General features: G+C 37.1%; 2 protein-coding genes and 1 pseudogene across 4 annotated transcripts in view; 1 reads left to right on the forward strand and 2 right to left on the reverse strand.

The window, feature by feature from the left end:
- Positions 1–17,271, reverse strand: part of KLHL7 (kelch like family member 7) — a 78,220-nt gene that overhangs the window by 30,393 nt on the left and 30,556 nt on the right. For all 3 annotated transcript variants that reach the window (XM_012447793.2, XM_012447794.2, XM_012447795.2), the window contains exons 5-6: positions 6,992–7,167; positions 3,927–4,101 (exon numbers count right to left, since the gene is read on the reverse strand). In XM_012447793.2, the coding sequence (XP_012303216.1) occupies positions 3,927–4,101; positions 6,992–7,167 (351 nt within the window). The remainder of the gene's footprint in view (positions 1–3,926; positions 4,102–6,991; positions 7,168–17,271) is intronic.
- Positions 2,758–3,018, forward strand: LOC135276532 (signal recognition particle 19 kDa protein-like). Its single transcript, XM_064380545.1, has one exon. It carries the CDS (start codon positions 2,758–2,760, stop codon positions 3,016–3,018), a length of 261 nt encoding a protein of 86 aa, XP_064236615.1.
- LOC105713963 (GTP:AMP phosphotransferase AK3, mitochondrial-like) lies at positions 15,569–16,338 on the reverse strand (annotated as a pseudogene).

Raw genomic sequence — 17,271 nt, forward strand, 5'->3', positions numbered from 1 at the left:
ACATGGCATTTTAAATGAAGTACAACAATAATTAAAAGGTATTAGAATGAAGTAGAAAAGAAACTGACTATGGGTATGTATACCTACACTACACTTGATTTTAGCCAAGACTGAGAAGTGATGTATACATACAGATATGTGGAAATGTAGTCTACCATGTTTCAAATCAGTGGGAAAAAAACGAATTAGTCAATAATGGTATTGAGCCATCTTATCAGCTATATTATAAAAAAATTATTTATTTCACACCAAAGAGATTTCAGTAAGATACAGGCTTAAAATTAGAAGCAGGAGCAGAAGAAGCAGAAGCAGGAGCAGAAGCAGCAGAAGCAGGAGGAGGAGGAGGAGGAGGAGGAGAAAAAGAAGAAACAACAATCTATAAGTGATAAATGCACAACAGGAAAATTTAGGTAATTTTTTAAAATCACCTCGGAACAGGGAAGATCTTTCCAACCACATCACAAAGGAAAAGACTGGTTCAGACTTAACAATATAAAAACAACATGAGATCAGACTTGCCATTTTAAGATCTTTTTTCTCCTCTTCTCTTGAAAGCTATCTCAAACAACAAGGAAACAAGAAACACAAATTCTATCTTTGATAATACTAAGAGATTTGTAACCCCAAAACACAATTAATGAAGACAGCTAGCAGATGGAGTGTCTGTTAAACCTCAATGGTTGTGCCAGGAGACACCAATGAAAAGCAAGCCAAATTACCCTGCAGAATCCTGAAAAGGCTCATAATTGGAGATAGTAAGTACCCAGAAGTGCAGGAAGGAAAGAAAATAAGAGAACTCTAAAATACTGAACAAACCACAATTGAACTTCCAGTTTTCCTTTCCCTCTTGCACAGTCAGGTATCCACTGTACCTGTACCACCATAGGAGACAGGATTGGTCTTTGGAAATACTGAATCAGAAATGTTCCAGACTCAGGGAACAGCACAGAGAAGGAAGGGAGTCTGGAAACATGGACTAAGGCCAGGCACTGTGGTTCACACCTATAATCCCAGCATCTTGGGGAGGCCTAGGTAGCAAGCAGGATTGCTTGAGCCCAGGAGTTTGAGACCAGCTTGAGTAAGATAGTGAGACCTCATCTTGACAAAAAAATAAAAAATTAGCTGGCGATAGTGTCCTAGCTACTTGGGAGGCTGAGGTGAAAGGATCACTTGTGCTGGGGAGGTCAAGTCTGCAGTGAGTTGTGATTGTACCACTGTACTCCAACCTAGATGACAGAGTGAGACTCCATCTCAAAAAAAAAAAAAAAAAAAAAAAAGTAAAATAAAAATATGGATTAAGTGAAAGTCTGCATAGCAAAATATTACCTTATCCAGTTCCCAAATGCCTACACCCAGCTTATAGTTCCCTGAGACAGTATCTACAAATACTAACATCTGGGGGCCCCCAATTTAAAAAATGACCAGCTATTCTGATTATGCTACAGTTTAGCAAAGAACTGAGATGCCCACTCATATATACAGCCTGATCTAACAGTTTTGTAATAACTCATTCTCATATGATATAAAATCAAATATTTAAGACAAGCTTTCACTGAAAAAAGGAAAACACAAAATAATATAGAAAATACAGACAACATAAGAAAACTTCAAAAGCACTACACAGACTACTTTAGAATAAGATATTGCAGCCATGAAATAAGAAATTAGAGAATAAAAACTCCAGAAATTAAAAATTATAGCTGAAATAAAAGGGTTGAAAAAAAATCAGGCTCTCTCTCAGAAAAAGGCCAAGAGACAAAGATGGATAATAAAAAAAATGAAAAGAATCAGACTGGCACTAGACTTCTCAAAAGTAACACTGGAAGCTAGTGGATAAATTCTAACTGAAAATGATTTTCAGCGCATAACTCTATGTTCAGTTTAACTTTTCTTTGTTCAAGAGACAGGGTCTCACTCTGTTACCCAGGCTGGAGTAGTGCAGTGGCAGTATCAGAGCTCACTGTAACTCAAACTCCTGGGCTCAAGCAATCGTCCTGCCTCAGCCTCTGGAATAGTTAGGATCACAGGTACATGCCACCATGCCCGGCTAGGTTTTTTTTTTTTTTTTTTTTTTTTTTGTAGAGTTGGAATCTATGTTGCCCAGGTGAATCTCAAACACCTGACCTCAAGCAATCTTCCTGCCTTGACCTCCCAAAGTGTTGTGATGAGAAGTGTGGGCTAGTGTGCCCAGCCTCCTTCAATATTTTACGGTAAAATAAACATGAAATTTGTCAAGTCTCCAAATATTCACTGATTATATTCTCTATTAGGAACTTTTTAGAGGATATGTTGCATCAAACAAAAAGAATTAAGATAGAGGAAAGCCAGGATCCAACAAGACAACAGATCTAACAGAAGAGGAGTGAAAAGGCTTCCCAGGATTGTGGAGAAGGAAGCCCCAGGATAGGAACTGTGCCTCAGGCCTAGAGAGCAAACAGTTCATATTGGAATAGGCAAAAGGAAGGTTCTACAAGACAGGTTTCCAAGACAGACTGTTTAATTGTATAGACAATTTTAAACAACAGATTGTTTAATTGTATAGACAATTTTATTAAGTGGCATTTTACAAAGGTGTGGAGGGGTTGGGACTTAGCCAGCAAGTCAAAAAAAAAGCAAATGAAACAATGTGGCAAGTTTTAGCTCTGGGCCAAAAAAGAAAGATAAAATACTGTTTAAGAAAGAAAATGTGGAGAGCTGGGTTCCTCCTAGGTTTCTCCCTGCAGCTTCTGGGTTGTTGATGTTTGGACTCCTGTGAAGATGGCTTACGCTGCCCCACATTCCCTGGCCAACCAGGACAGGTTTATTTGTATCTATCCTGCTTATTTAAATAATAAGAAGACCATCACCGAGGGAAGGCGAAGCCCCATAAGTAAGGCTATTGTAAATTCTACAGCTACAGAGATTCAAGATGTATGTTCAGCAGTTGGACTTAATGTATTTCTTGAGAAAAATAAAATGTACTCTAGAGAATGGAATTGTGATGTCCAATACAGAGGCACAGTCTGGGTCCAGCTCTAACAAGATGGCAGCCTTTGCCTTGTACGGTTCCCATCACATTATACACTAAGCCTCACTTCTGGTTCCTAGGTAAGTCAGTAATGTTGTATGCAGCAGAAATGATACCTAAACTAAAAACAAGGACACAAAAAACAGGAGGTGGTGACCAAAGTCTTCAACAAGGGGCAGGAAGTAAAAAAGGGAAAGGAAAGAAAAAGAAGCAACCTAGGATCAGCATCAAGTATGTGGTACTACTTAGGAGACATGAATGGAGGCTTCTAATTTGTATCAGAGGAAAACAGAAGCTTTATGTTTGCATTATTGAACGAACTGTGAACACTTGTACCTCTCATCTTTATCATCAGAGTAGACAGTGAAACAAATTTACATCAGAAGTTTGCATCTCGCTTTTATGCAGTATAAAAGACTTTTTGTCTTTCGATGCAGTTTTTTTTTGGAAGAAAGAATATTTTTAAATGGAGAATGGACTGTACAATAAGTTACTTGAAATAAGTTACTTGTTTCAGATAAATTTCAATTAGATTTGAAATAAACATTTGGTACATGTTTTAAGTTAATGAAATAAAATTTGAAACTGAAAAAAAAAAAAAGGGAAAGAAAAAGTGATCAGAGTACACTACCTGGCTAAGTAAAATAAAAAAGGAAACACTAGAAACAAAGTACGTGAAAGTTATTGTATATGAGTAGAAAAAGCATAAGTAATTTGTACTTCTATCATATATACCCCTATAAAATAAGGGCTGAGGCCAAGTGCCTTCCAGGTGTACAGTTCAGAAACCCAAGAGATTAACTTCTAGAAGAGCAAAATCTTGAATGCTTCTTTACTGAGTCTACTCCACTCTAAAGGGTTTTAAGCCCATGAGAAACTGGCTACATGATCAGGTTACAAATATATTAAGGCAACTTACTTATCACCATCTTAAGGCATTCAGGATTGTCTTGAATAAGTGGTTCAGCTTGTACCGTTTTACTTAAGAAATTCTTTGATATAAGAGGAAACCTGACTTTAGCAAGGATATCAACCATAAATGGCTGGCGATTAGGTTCATCATATTTCAACCACCTTACTGCAGCATCATAAACCTAAGGGGGAAAAACAGCACAGTACAGTTCTTAGAAGACAGCAACATTTCCAATTACCCATGTTTACTCTCACATTGAAGGGAGAGGACCTCATAAGGAGACAACCACTTATTCCCAGTATTTTTCATCCCTGGATGCTTGCCGGTACTTCAGAACAGTTTATATACTGCTCTAGTAAGTCTTGTAGGTAACATGTTTTTTAGAACTATTATTATGTAATGTAATGACAGGGAAGATGTTAAATTTATGATTAAAAAAAGATAGCTTCCTTTTCAGACAAAGACATGATATACATTGCAGTGAAAAACAAACCAAACAAACAAACAAACAAACATCAGTCATTAAAAGTTTCAACATACAACGCTCATTTAGTTTAGGACCAGGAAAACAGGTTAATTTCTCAAGAGGCCATCCATTCCAGCAGATATGAAGGTCACCCATGATTTTATTTCAATATTATATTCCTGCATTATGAATTGATAGACTTATCTACCTTCTAGAAACTTTAAGATATAAAGAATTCAATACTTAAAAATTACAGGATATTTAAAAGAATTGTTTTCCAAAATAATACTGCAGTTTCATTTAACTGCACTGAACAAGTCCAAGTTCATCAACATAATTTAACTTACAAATCATTAAACACCCCCCAAAATCAATTACTTCATATACACACACATCTCCCACATACAATCAATTAATTTTAGGGTGATGTTTGAACTAAATTAATTTTGGGGTGATATTAATAAGACCCAACTTCTAATGTCTTTCTGAGTTAATTTTTTATGGAAATTAACCTTTTTTTTTTTTGAGACAGAGTCTTGCACTGTCATCCAGGTTGTAGTGCAGTGGCGCGATCTCGGCTCTCTGCAAGCTCCGCCTCCTGGGTTGAAGCAATTCTACTGCCTCAGCCTCCAAAGTAGCTGGGACTACAGGCTTGCGCCGCCAAGCCCAGCTAATTTTTTTTGTATTTTTAGTAGAGACGGGGTTGCACCATGTTAGCCAAGACGGTCTCCATCTCCTGACCTCGTGATCTGCCCGCCTCGGCCTCCCAAAGTGCTGGGATTACAGGCGTGAGCCACCGTGCCCGGCCGGGAATTAATCTTTTTTTTTAAACAATCTTTTTGTTTTAGAATAGTTTTAGATTCATAGAAAAGTTGCAGTGATAGATAGCACAAAGAGTTCCCATATACCCTGCAACAGTTCTTAAGATGTTGCATTAGTATGGTATATTTGTCACAACTAATGAACCAATATTGATACATTTAACTAAATTTCATATTTTGGGGGAGATTTCTTTAGTTTTTAACTAGTGTTATTTTTCTGTTCCACAATAACATAAAGGACACATTATATGTAGTCATTAAACCTTAGAATCTTCTAGATCGTGACAGTTTTTCAGCCTTTCCTTGTTTCTGACAACCTTGACAGTTTTGAGTTCTGGTCAGGTATTTTGTTGAGAATGTCCTTCAAGCTGGGTTTGTCTGATGTGTTACTTAATAGACTGAGGTTGTAGTTTTTTAGGACAATCAGAGTGTTGAATGCCATTTTCATTATATCAAGTGTGCATATTATCAACATGACATCACAGATGATGCTAATGCTGACCACCTGCAGGTAGTGTTTATCACATCTCTCCAGTGTAAAGTCATTTGTTATTCCTTTTCCATATTACATATAAGTCAACTAATTTTGATCATAGAAGTAAATCTAGTGAGGCCCTCCAGGTCCAACCTGTCAACTTGCAAATGGGCAAAATTATATTGCTAAGTGCAAATTTTTGTTTTTAGAACAAAAGTAACCTAAAACATATGATCTTATAGTACCTATATTAGTTTTCTGTTGCTGCTATTAACAAATTGCCATCAACTTAGTGGCTTAAAATACAGAGAAGGATGTGGGGCTGAAAATAGAGATTAAGTGAGTCTACATAGTAAAGTATTCCCACAGCCAGGCGCAGTGGCTCACGCCTATAATCCCAGCACTTTGGGAAGCCAAGGTGGGCGGGACAACTGAGGTCAGAAGTTCAAGACGAGTACGGCCAATATGGTGAAACCCCATCTCAATTAGCCGGGCATAGTGGCACATGCATGCAATCCCAGCTACTTGGGAGGCTGAGGCATGAGAAGCGCTTAAACCCAGGAGGTGGAAGTTGCAGTGAGCCAAGATCACACCACTGCACTCTAGCCTGAGCAACAGAGCAAGACTCTGTCTCTAAATAAACAAATAAATAAAGTGTTCCCCCACCCAGCTCCCACATGACTGCACCCAGCTTACACTTCTGACAGTTTATCTGACAATTCTACAGGTCAGAGTCCAAAACGGGTCTCGGTGGACTAAAACCAACATGTCTGCCTGGACACTCTATAGGAGAAACCATTTCCTTGCCTTTTCCAGCATCTAGCAGCTGCCTGCATTCCCTCGCTTATGATCTCCTTCCACCTTCAAAGACAGCAATGGCCAGTCAAGTCTTTCTCACATTGCACCACTTAATGCTGCCCTTTTTTGCATCCCTCTTCCAAATGTAAAGCTCTTTATGATTACACTGGACCCATTTGGATAACCTCATCTCAAAATCCTTAACTCAGTCACATATGCAAAATCCTATCTGCCACATAGGTAATATATTCCAGATACTGGGGATTGGGAAGTGGACATCTTTGGGGATGGTATGTTCTGGCTACCATGGTACCCAATGGTTTCATCTCTATGAAGTGGCCTCTTTCTCAAAGAGCCAGCCTGGCAAGCATCTAAGATTGCAATACTCACTGTTTAGTGTAAAAATATTCTTTCCTAATAGACTCTCCCTTGTCATGTGTCCAAACATAAGTTATAAGAAATCAATAAAGTCATTTTTATTAAGAAAAATGTAAGAAGGTACTTTAGTCACCTGATCCTCTGCTCTCACAGTCAGAGTGTCCTGGTTGAGAAGATGTGTTACTCGCTTGACATCAAGTTGAAGAAATTCATCAGTTTTGTAAACTTCAGTAAAATGCTGATGAATAAAGTCATCTGCAGTTGCTTTCAATTCAGGACAATCTAGACACTCCGCTAGCACACTTATACCTAAACACAGAAAGAAAATAAAAGAATACAAAATCATTTTTAGAAAAAGCAAGTATACATTCAAGATGAAGCATGACTTCAGGAAAATTAGTTGAATGAATTTCCTAAATCTGGATCCTTTTCTGTTTCATTGATTTGTCTATTCTTGTGCCAATGCTATACTGTCTTATAAAAGAACTGGTTTTTATATTCTGTAGAAGCCCCCCTCAATGTTTTTTCAAACTTTTCTTGGCTACTGTTAAACATTTCCTCTTGCAGACAAATTTTAAAATAAGTGTATCACAGTCTACTTTACAAAATCTCGATGTGATATTAATCAGAATTGCACTGAATTTTTGGATTACTCTGGGACAACTTCTGCAGCATGGAGGAGCTCTACATAAAAACATGGCATACATTAAATTTATTCAGATATACACTTTTATATCAGAAGTCTGCAAAGTACTGTTCATGGGGAAAATCTAGCCCATAGCCTGTTTTGTAGGGTCAACAGCTAAGAATAGTTTTTACATTTTTTTGAAAGGTTGTTAAAAAAAAAAAGGAGGAGGAAAGGGGAAAGTGAAGACAGAAAAGAAAGGAGGAGAGATAAGGACCACATATGGCCCATAAAGCCTAAAATATTTACTTTTCTGGTCCTTTACAGAAAAAGTCTGCTCCCTCTTCTATACAAAACTATGAATTATTTTTGTATGTGATCTTGCAGCAGGCATCCTTAATCATGTTGACTTTTTTCAATTCATTATCTGTTTTTCTATGTTTTAATTTCACATTGTCTTCATTTAATGAATTTTGATGTTTTCACATTTGTACCATAAAGGTTCTCAAAGCTGATGCTTGCTACCAACTTAGATTAGCTGGCATTTTCCACCTCCTTTGTAAAATGTATTAACCAATGCCATGACATGCTTGATGATCATGGTGAAAAGTTGGCTCTATCTGTATACTTCTAATATTTTCACCCAGTAGTATTCCTATTTCAAGGATTACTATTTTTGTTTATTTAAACATCAGAAATAGGTATTGAAATCACAAAGGTGCCTTCAGCATCTGTTGCTATAATTTTATGTACTAATTTGTCTCCTACAGCTTGTTAGCATAGTAAATTATGTTACTAGATTCCTTGACATTGAAATGATTGAACCAGTGTGTCATTTTAAAAGTAAATCCTCGCTGGTCACAAAGTATTAGTATTTTTTAAATTAATAAACTCCATTTTTTCAGAGCAGTTTTAGGTTTACAGCAAAACTGAAGAAACATTACAGAGTTCCTATGTCCCTGTTGTTACCACACATGCATAACCTTTCCCAATATCACCATTCTACAAAAGAGGCGTATTCTTGACTTTTTTTTGGGATTAATAAATTAATGTTTTTAAATGAAACTAAAGTTTTATATGTGTTTGTACACATACACGTATACACATGCACACACTTTCTTCATCCAATGTTGGCATTATGGTAACCCTACCCCAGTAGAATGAGTTGGCAAGTTTTCTACCCTTTCTAGAGATTTAGAACAATTTAAATAACATAAGCATTAATCTATTCTTTGAAAGCTCAGTAGAATTAACCCATGAAGCCTTCAAAAGCCTGGAGCACTAATTAGAAATACACCTTTATGGTGGCTCATGCCTGTAATCCCAGCACTTTGGGAGGCCAAGGCAGGTGGATCAACTGAGATCAGGAGTTCAAGACCAGCCTGGCCAACATGGTGAAACGCCGTCTCTACTAAAAATACAAAAATCAGCTGAGTATGGTGTCATGCACCTGTAATCCCAGCTATTCAGGAGGCTGAGGCAGGAGGATTGCTTGAACTTGGGAGGCAGAGGTTGCAGTGAGCTGAGATGGGGCCACTGTACTCCAGCCTGGGCGACAAAGTGAGACTCTGTCTCAAAAAGAAAAAAGAAATACATCTTTACTTTTTTGATTTTTTCTGAGGTTACTGGCTTCAGGTTTTATATTTTATTTTATTTTTTGGAGATGAAGTCTCACTCTGTCACCCAGGATTAAGTGCAGTGGTACAAACTCAGCTCACTGCAACTTCTGCCTCCCAGGTTCAAGTGGTCCTCCTGCCTCAGCCTCCTGAGTAGCTGGAATTACAGGCATCCATCAGCACGCCTGGCTAATTTTTGTATTTTTGGTAGAGACGGGGTTTCACCATGTTGGTCAGGCTGGTCTCAAACTCCTGACCTCAAGTGATCCACCCGCCTCGGTCTCCCAAACTTCTGGGATTACAGGCATGAGCCACTGCACCTGGCCAGGTTTTATGCTTCTTAAGACAATTTTGGGCCAAGCACGATGGCTCATGGCTATAATCCCAGCATGTTAGGAGGCTGAGGCGGGCGGCTCACTTGAGGTCGGGAGTTCAAGACCAGCCTGGCCATCATGGTGAAACCCTGTTTCTACCAAAAATACAAAAATTAGCTGGGTGTCCTGGTAGATGCCTATAATCCCAGCTGCTCAGGAGACTGAGGCTAGAGAATCGCTTGAACCTGGGAGGTGGAGACTATAGTGAGACGAGATCACACCACTGCACTCCAGCCTGGGTGACAGTAAGACTGACAAAAAAAAAAAAAAAAGATAATTTTGGTCACTGTCTTTTGCCTTCTTATCTATAGTTCTAATTCTTGATGCTGTTCTTTGATCTTGTCTTCTTGATAAGACTTGTTAAGTCTGAGGCTATTTTATACCATTCTTTGAAATACATAGCTTTGGTTTTTCTAAATCTACAGTCTATTAGTTTTATTTATCTACTTTATTGACTTATATTTTATTTTTCTTCTTTTCTTTTTGAGATGAAGTCTCACTCTGTCACTTAGGCTGGAATGCAGTGGTGCGAACTCAACTCTCTGCAGCCTCCACCTCTGGAGTTGAAGTGATTCTCCTGCCTCAGCCTCCCATGTAGCTGGGATTACAGGCACATGCCACCATCCCAGTTAATTTTTTTATTTTTAGTAGAAATGGGGTTTCACCATGTTGGAGAGGCTGTTCTCCAACTCCTGACCTCAGGTGATCTGCCCACCTTGGCCTCCCAAAGTGCTGGGATTACAGGCGTAAGCCACTGCGCCTGGCCTAATTTATATTTTAAATAATATTTTCTTCTACTTTTATTAGGTGTTTACAAATTATTTTTCTCTACCTCTCTGAGCAGAATACCTAAGTCAATAAAAAGTAAAAATAAATACATGTATTTGGAAAAAAATTTAAGACTACAAATTTTCTTCTAAGAAATGCTTTGGTTATATTCCAAAGATTTCAGTTTATTGTGTGCTTACTGCCATGTTTCTATATAGCTTATACATTTATTTTTAATACCTCTTTAAAAAATAATTTTCTAAATAATTCTTTGGTTAAATTTCCAACTGTTCAGAATGGGGTGAGAGAGAACAGCTATCCTTCCATAGTTAATTTCTAGTTTTACTGTACTGTAATCAGGGGATGTGGCCTGTGTCTCCTCTTTTTTAGATACTCCAGCTATTCTGTGGCTGATCAGTACTTGTAAATACTTCAAGGGTATCTGAAAACAATCTGTGTTCTCTGATCACTAGGTAAAACATTCTGTGATATCTAACTAAATAAGTTTGTGTTGTTCAAATCCTTATTCTTTTTAAAATCTGATTTGAGATTTTGGGCAATGCTATGAGTTATTCACTAGCCATTCCGTAAATTCCCTTTCTGTGTGAACCAGCAAAATGTGGTTCAATTTGCTTGCAAATATAAAACCTAACCAGTACATCCTTATCTTGAGCTCTTTACCTCTCACTTAGCTAGCTTCAGTACTTCTTCCAATACTTTTCTCAGAAGGGATACATGTGATTGTTTCCTTGCAATATCCAAATGAATGATGCCTTGAAATGCAATTTTCTCTCCCTCTCATTTGCAAACCTCACAATATTATCTTCTAATTTTGTGTTGCTGAAAAAAATTAATGCCATTCTGATTCTCCTTTTCTAAGTAACTTGTTATAGACACCAGCTGGGATAGTTACCTCTGCCATATGGTCTCTAGCTCTCTTTTCATGGTAGCAGAAGAGTTCCCAGCAACAATAATAGAGAGCAAGTTCCAAAGCACAAACATTTTTCTATCCTCTGCTAACATCACATTTGCTAATGTCCCACAGGCTATAGCAAGTCACGTGGCCACATACAGATTACAAGGAAGGAAAACAGACTCCACCTCTTGATGGGAGGAGCTACCACGTCACACTGCAAAAGGGTGTACATTTATGGACAGAAATAATTTATGGTTATTTTTTGTAATACACTATACTGTTTCTCTTTGAAAGTCTGTAAATTCTTTTATATTGATGTTCTTTCTTTTTTCTTTTTACTGTTTTAAGACCAACTTATTATTACACAGTCACTCATTCAGGAGCCAGTGAGACATCAAGGCAGCAGAAAGGAAGGTGGAATGGAGTGGGCCTTGTGAAGGAACAAAGACAAATAGCCACAGTTATGAAATTTTGTTTTATTCTAATAAAGACTAATGTATGCCTGATAGCCTAGTGATAACACATGTTTAGCAGGTTATAACATTTTTAGAAAGCATGTATCATTCAAATAAGGGCATTATATAGCGGGAGACTTCAACACCCCAATTTCAGCACTGGAGAGATCTTCCAGACAGAAAATCAACAAAGAAACATCAGACTTAATCTGCACTATAGACCAAATGGATCTAATAGGTATTTATAGAATATTTCATCCAAGAGCTGTAGAATACACATCCTTTTCCTTAGCACATGGATCATTCTCAATGATAGACCATATGCTAGGTCATGAAATAAGTCTTAAAATATTTTTAAAAATTTAAATAGTATCAAGCATCTTCCCTGACCACAATGGAATGAAACTAGAAATTAATAACAATATGAATTTTGGAAACTATACAAACACATGGAAATTAAATAATATGCTCCTGAATCACCAGTGGGTCAGTAAAGACATTAAAAAGGAAGCTGAAAAGTTTCTTGAAACAAATGATAATGATAATATCCACAAACATATGGGACATAGCAAAAGCAGTACTAAGAGCGAAGTTTATAGCTATAAGTGCCTACATCAAAAAAGAGGAAAAATCTTAAATGAATAATCTAATGATGTATCTTAAAGAACTAGAAAAGCAAGAGCAAACCAAATCCAAAATCAGTAGGAGAAATAACAAAGATCAGAGAAGAAATAAAACTGAAATGAAAAAAAACACAAAAGATCAATGAAACAAGCTGGTTTTTTGAAAAGTTAAAACAAAACTGACAAACCTTTGGTTAGACTAAGAAAAAAAAAGAGAAGATCCAAATAAATAAAATCAGAAATGAAAAATGAGACATCACAACTGATAATGCAGAAATTCAAAGGATCATTAATGGTTACTATGAGCAACAATTAATATATGTCTATAAACTGGAAAATCTAGAAGAAATGAACAAATTTCTAGATACATACAACCTACCAAGATTGAACCAGGAAGTAATACAAAACCTGAACATATCAATAACAAGTAAATGAGATTGAAGCTATAATAAAAAGTCTCCCAGTAAAGAAAATCCTGGAACCTGATGGCTTCACTGATAAATTCTACCAAATATTTCTTTCAAGAGGAACGAATACCAATCCTACCAAAACTATTCCAAAAAAACAGAGGAGTGGGGAATACTTCCAAACTCATTTGATGAGGCTAGCATTACCCTAATACCAAAACCTGACAAAGACACATCAAAAAAAAGAAAACTACAGGCACCAGTATCTCTGATAACATTCACACAAAAATTCTCAACAAAATATTAGCAAACCAAATTCAACAACATGTTAAAAAGATAATTCATCATGACCAAGTGGGATTAATCCATGGAATGCAAGGATGGTTCAACACACACAAATCAATCAATGTGATACAGCCTATCAACAAAATTAAGGATAAAAACTATATAAACATTTCAGTCAACACTGACAAAGCATTTGAAAAATTCAACATCCTTCTATGACAAAAACCTTAAAAAAAATTGGGGATAGAAGGAACACACCTCAACATAATAAAAGCCATCAACAACAGACCCACAGCTAGTATCATATTGAAAGGGGAAAAACTGAAAGCCTGTCCTCTAAAATCTGGAACATAACCAGGATGCTTATGTTCACCACTGTTATTCAACATAGTACTGAAGTCCTAGCTAGAGCAATAAGACAAGAGAATGACAGGAAGGGCATCATGAACTGGAAAGGGAGAATTTAAATTATCCTTGTTTGCAGACAATATGATCTTATATTTGGAGAAACCTAAAGACTCCACAAGAAAACTACTAGAATGGATAAATTCAGTAAAGTTGCAGGCCGCAAAATCAACATACAAAAATCAGTAGCATTACTATACACCAACAGCACAACAATGAGAAAAAGAAATAAAAGGGCCGGGCGTGGTGGCTCATGCTTGTAATCCCAGCACTTTGGGAGGCCGAGGTGGGCAGATCACCTGAGGTTAGAAGTTTGAGAACAGCCTGACCAACACGGCAAAATCTCGTCTCTACTAGAAATAGAAAAAAAGTAGTTGGGTGTGGTGGTGTGCACCTGTAGTCCCAGCTACTCAGGAGGCTGAGGTGGCAGAATTGCTTGAACTCGGGAGGTGGAGATTTCAGTAAGCCAAGATCACGCCACTGCACTCTAGCCTGGGTGACAGAGAGAGACTCCGTTTCAAAACAAAAAACAGAAATAAAGTAAATAATCCCATTTACAGTAGCCACACATATAATTAAATAATTAGGAATTAACCACAGAAGTGAAAGATCTCTATAATGAAAACTATAAAACACTGATAAAAGAAATTGAAGATGACACCAAAAAGTGGAAAAATATTTCATATTTATGGATTGGAAGAGTTAGTATTGCTAAAATATCCGTAATTCCCAAAGCAATCTACAGATTCCATGTAATCCCTATCAAAATACCAATGACATTCTTCACAGAAGTAGAAAAAACAATCCTAAAATTTATATGAATCACACAAAAAAAAAAAACAGAAGAGCCAAAGCTACCCTAAGCAAAAAGAATGAAACTAGAGGAATCACATTACCAACTTCAAATTATAATACAGAGCTATAGTAACCAAAACAGCACGTACTGGCGTAAAAACAGACATATAGACCAATGGAACAGAATACAGAATCCAGAAGCAAATCAACACACCTACAGTGAACTCATTTTCAACAAAGGTGCCAAGAATACACACTGGGGAAAAGATAGTCTCTTCAATAAGTGGTGCTAGGAAAACTGGATATCCCTATGCAGAAGAATCAAACTAGACCTATCTCTCATCATATGCAAAAATCAAATCAAAATGAATTAAAGACTGAAATCTAAGACCTCAAACTAGGAATTGACTACAACAAAACACTGTGGGAATTTCCCCAGGACACTGGTCTGGGCAAAGATTTCTTTAGCAATATCCCGTAAGCACAAGCAACTAAAACAAAGATGGACAAATAGGGTCACATCAAGTTAAATAGAAATAATAGATCAGGCATGTCTGGGAGTATTCCCTTGGCATAAATAATAAACATAATTAGCAAACAGGTATAGGCATAAAAAGAATTTACATAACACATTAACAGGGATAAGAAAAGTGACTTTCCTGAAAGAGTTCTTTATTCCTGATCAAATTGATACCTGGTAGCGTTCACTGCCACCCTATCTTAAGGGGAAAGAACTCTGCTGGTGTCATCTGAGCAACCATCTAAAAATCTGAATCATTTCAGATTTCTTAGTGGGGCAACAAGGATGCATACTTATATACTGTGACTTGGTAGGAGAAGTGGGACAATATGAGAGGTGATGGTAAAACTCCACTGTCTTTTATGGCATATATTCCCATATACTCATTGATAACTACAGCAAATTGAAAATTCTGTAAACTGATGGTATGTTTAACAACAAAATAATACAGCATATATGGCTAGCTTAAAAATTTCTTAGTGTAAAGGCAGCAATGAATTTGCATCTTGCAACAGATCTGTAAATCCAGTTGCTTTTTTTCTGGAATTTTATAGATATGATGTCTCACAAAACCATGTTCCACAGGGCTAGAAATATCTCCATGGAAAAACTTATGAGATATTTTCCCAAATGACATGTAACTTTTAAAAACTTTTTCCAGAAAAATACGAAAATTTTATCAACCACTTATTCTTCTGAAGAAAAATACTAATTGCTCTTTTAATTTTGCTCTAACAGATGTTTTAAAAGTTTAGACACCGCTGATATTTCTGAATTGCAGATTTCTAGAAGGTAACTGGATGAAACACATTAGATGATTTCAAAAGATGGATCAGTACCTGACTCATTTGGCAAATCGTTAGTATCCAGAATAAAATCTGTAAAAATAATATTTTTCAAAGAATCTATATATGCATACATTCTTAGGAAAAGGAGCTTCTAAATCCAAGGACAAGGACGTTCTGCTCATCTTACTAGTTATAATCATTTCTCCTCATGGAGTAACTGGGGCTTTCTGATTTATTTTGTGGAACTTTAGTTTGTAGGAAAGCATATACATAGGGTTAAATCTTGTTGGTTTCTGCTCTGGAGAATGTTTCCAACATCCCTTTTTTCCTGGTAATGTTCCAGGACTGGCTCCATAAGTCTTCAGTCTCTTGGTAACTGTGTCTGATAACTGTGTCTCTGGTCTATCATCCTCAAGCTGAATGAGAGGCTTCCCAGTCAGATCAGCAATGTCAACAGTTTGCGGAGGGTTAAATTCAATGTAGTAGACTCGGTCATTGGCCAGATGAACAACAAGCCGTGAAGTGTTTTTTAAATGACCTCCAAGGGCACATACAAGTTAATCACTGTATCTATCTGTTAAGCTCATCTAGGGCTTCTGCCTATGGCAGTGTCCTTGAAAAACCAGCTATATTAAGTGAGATTTTTTGGTTCATGAAGGGCCAAGTTGTAACGCCATTTGGGATGAGTTTTCCTTGGTCAAGAAAAGCCTTGGTTAACATACCAATTTCTGTGCCCTGTAGCAAGTTGTCCTGGAGCAGTGCCTGCTAGAGAAGCACCTCAGCTTGAAGTACTTGGTGATGTACAATAACACAGTGCCCTTGCCTAAGCCCAGGGCTGGGGCTGTAATGATCACTGCATGCAGTAGCTGCGGGGATGCCCCCGCAACCATGGACAGAGGCCTAGGCCGTGCCAACCATAGGGCTTTGGTCTGGTCTGTGCGCTCACCTGATCCACAGCCAGGGTACCAGGTGGCAGAAAGCACTTTTATTTTTCCAAGTTAATCAGTGCTTTCCTTTCCCTCTATAAAATGTGCTGGCTTGGAAACAACTCAAACATTCCCCAATTAGTAAATGGATAAACACATTTTGGTATATTCATGCACCGGAATGTTATTGAGCCATAAAAATAAATGAAGTACTGATAAATGCTACAATATGAATGAACCCTAAAAACATTATGTTCAAAGAGGCCAGATAGAAAGGGCTACCTTTCATATGATTCCATTTATATGAAAAACTCAGAATAGGCAAATTTATAGGGGCAGAAAGCAGATCTGTGGTTGCCAGGGCTGATGGAGGAGGAAAGGGGAGTGACTGCTAATGGATGTGGGAGTTTCTTTTGGGACCAGCTAACTGTAGGGTCACTTTTTTTTAATTATACACATAAAACTTACTGTTAGTGACATTTACTATATTCACAATGTTGTAGCACAGTCACCACTATCTAGTTCCACAATATTTTTATCACCCCACATGTAAGCTCTCTTTTGGTCTTTGAAGGTGAAAAATATCACTACAATATATCTGAGGGAGGAATACCTTAGTTCATCGATCAGGTTTAGTACTCAGTATAACTTAGTCCAAAAGTTAAAAGTTTTTTTTTTTATGCCCAAAGAAGTTGTCTTATTTGATTACTGCTTTCTCATCTGTTACTTCTGGAACTCCTAGAGTTCCTGTATCTTCCTTCTCTGCCTTTTATTTTCTCACTAGTGGCTTCCTTTTCTTTGCATTTCTGTTTTGTATCATGAGGCAACTTTCTGTTTGATCTTTTTAAGTTAATTTTTAAGAGTATCCATTCTATTTTTTAATTCAACTGAAAGTCAAAAACTGTAAAAC

The sequence above is a fragment of the Aotus nancymaae genome, unplaced genomic scaffold (genome assembly GCF_030222135.1).
Source record: "Aotus nancymaae isolate 86718 unplaced genomic scaffold, 86718_ANA_hifiasm-v0.15.2.pri h1tg000025l, whole genome shotgun sequence".
NCBI classification, from domain to species: domain Eukaryota; kingdom Metazoa; phylum Chordata; class Mammalia; order Primates; family Aotidae; genus Aotus; species Aotus nancymaae.

Coding starts and splice junctions, on each gene's coding strand:
- LOC135276532 (XM_064380545.1), top strand. CDS start 2,758: ATGGCTTACGCTGCCCCACATTCCCTGGCCAACCAGGACAGGTTTATT.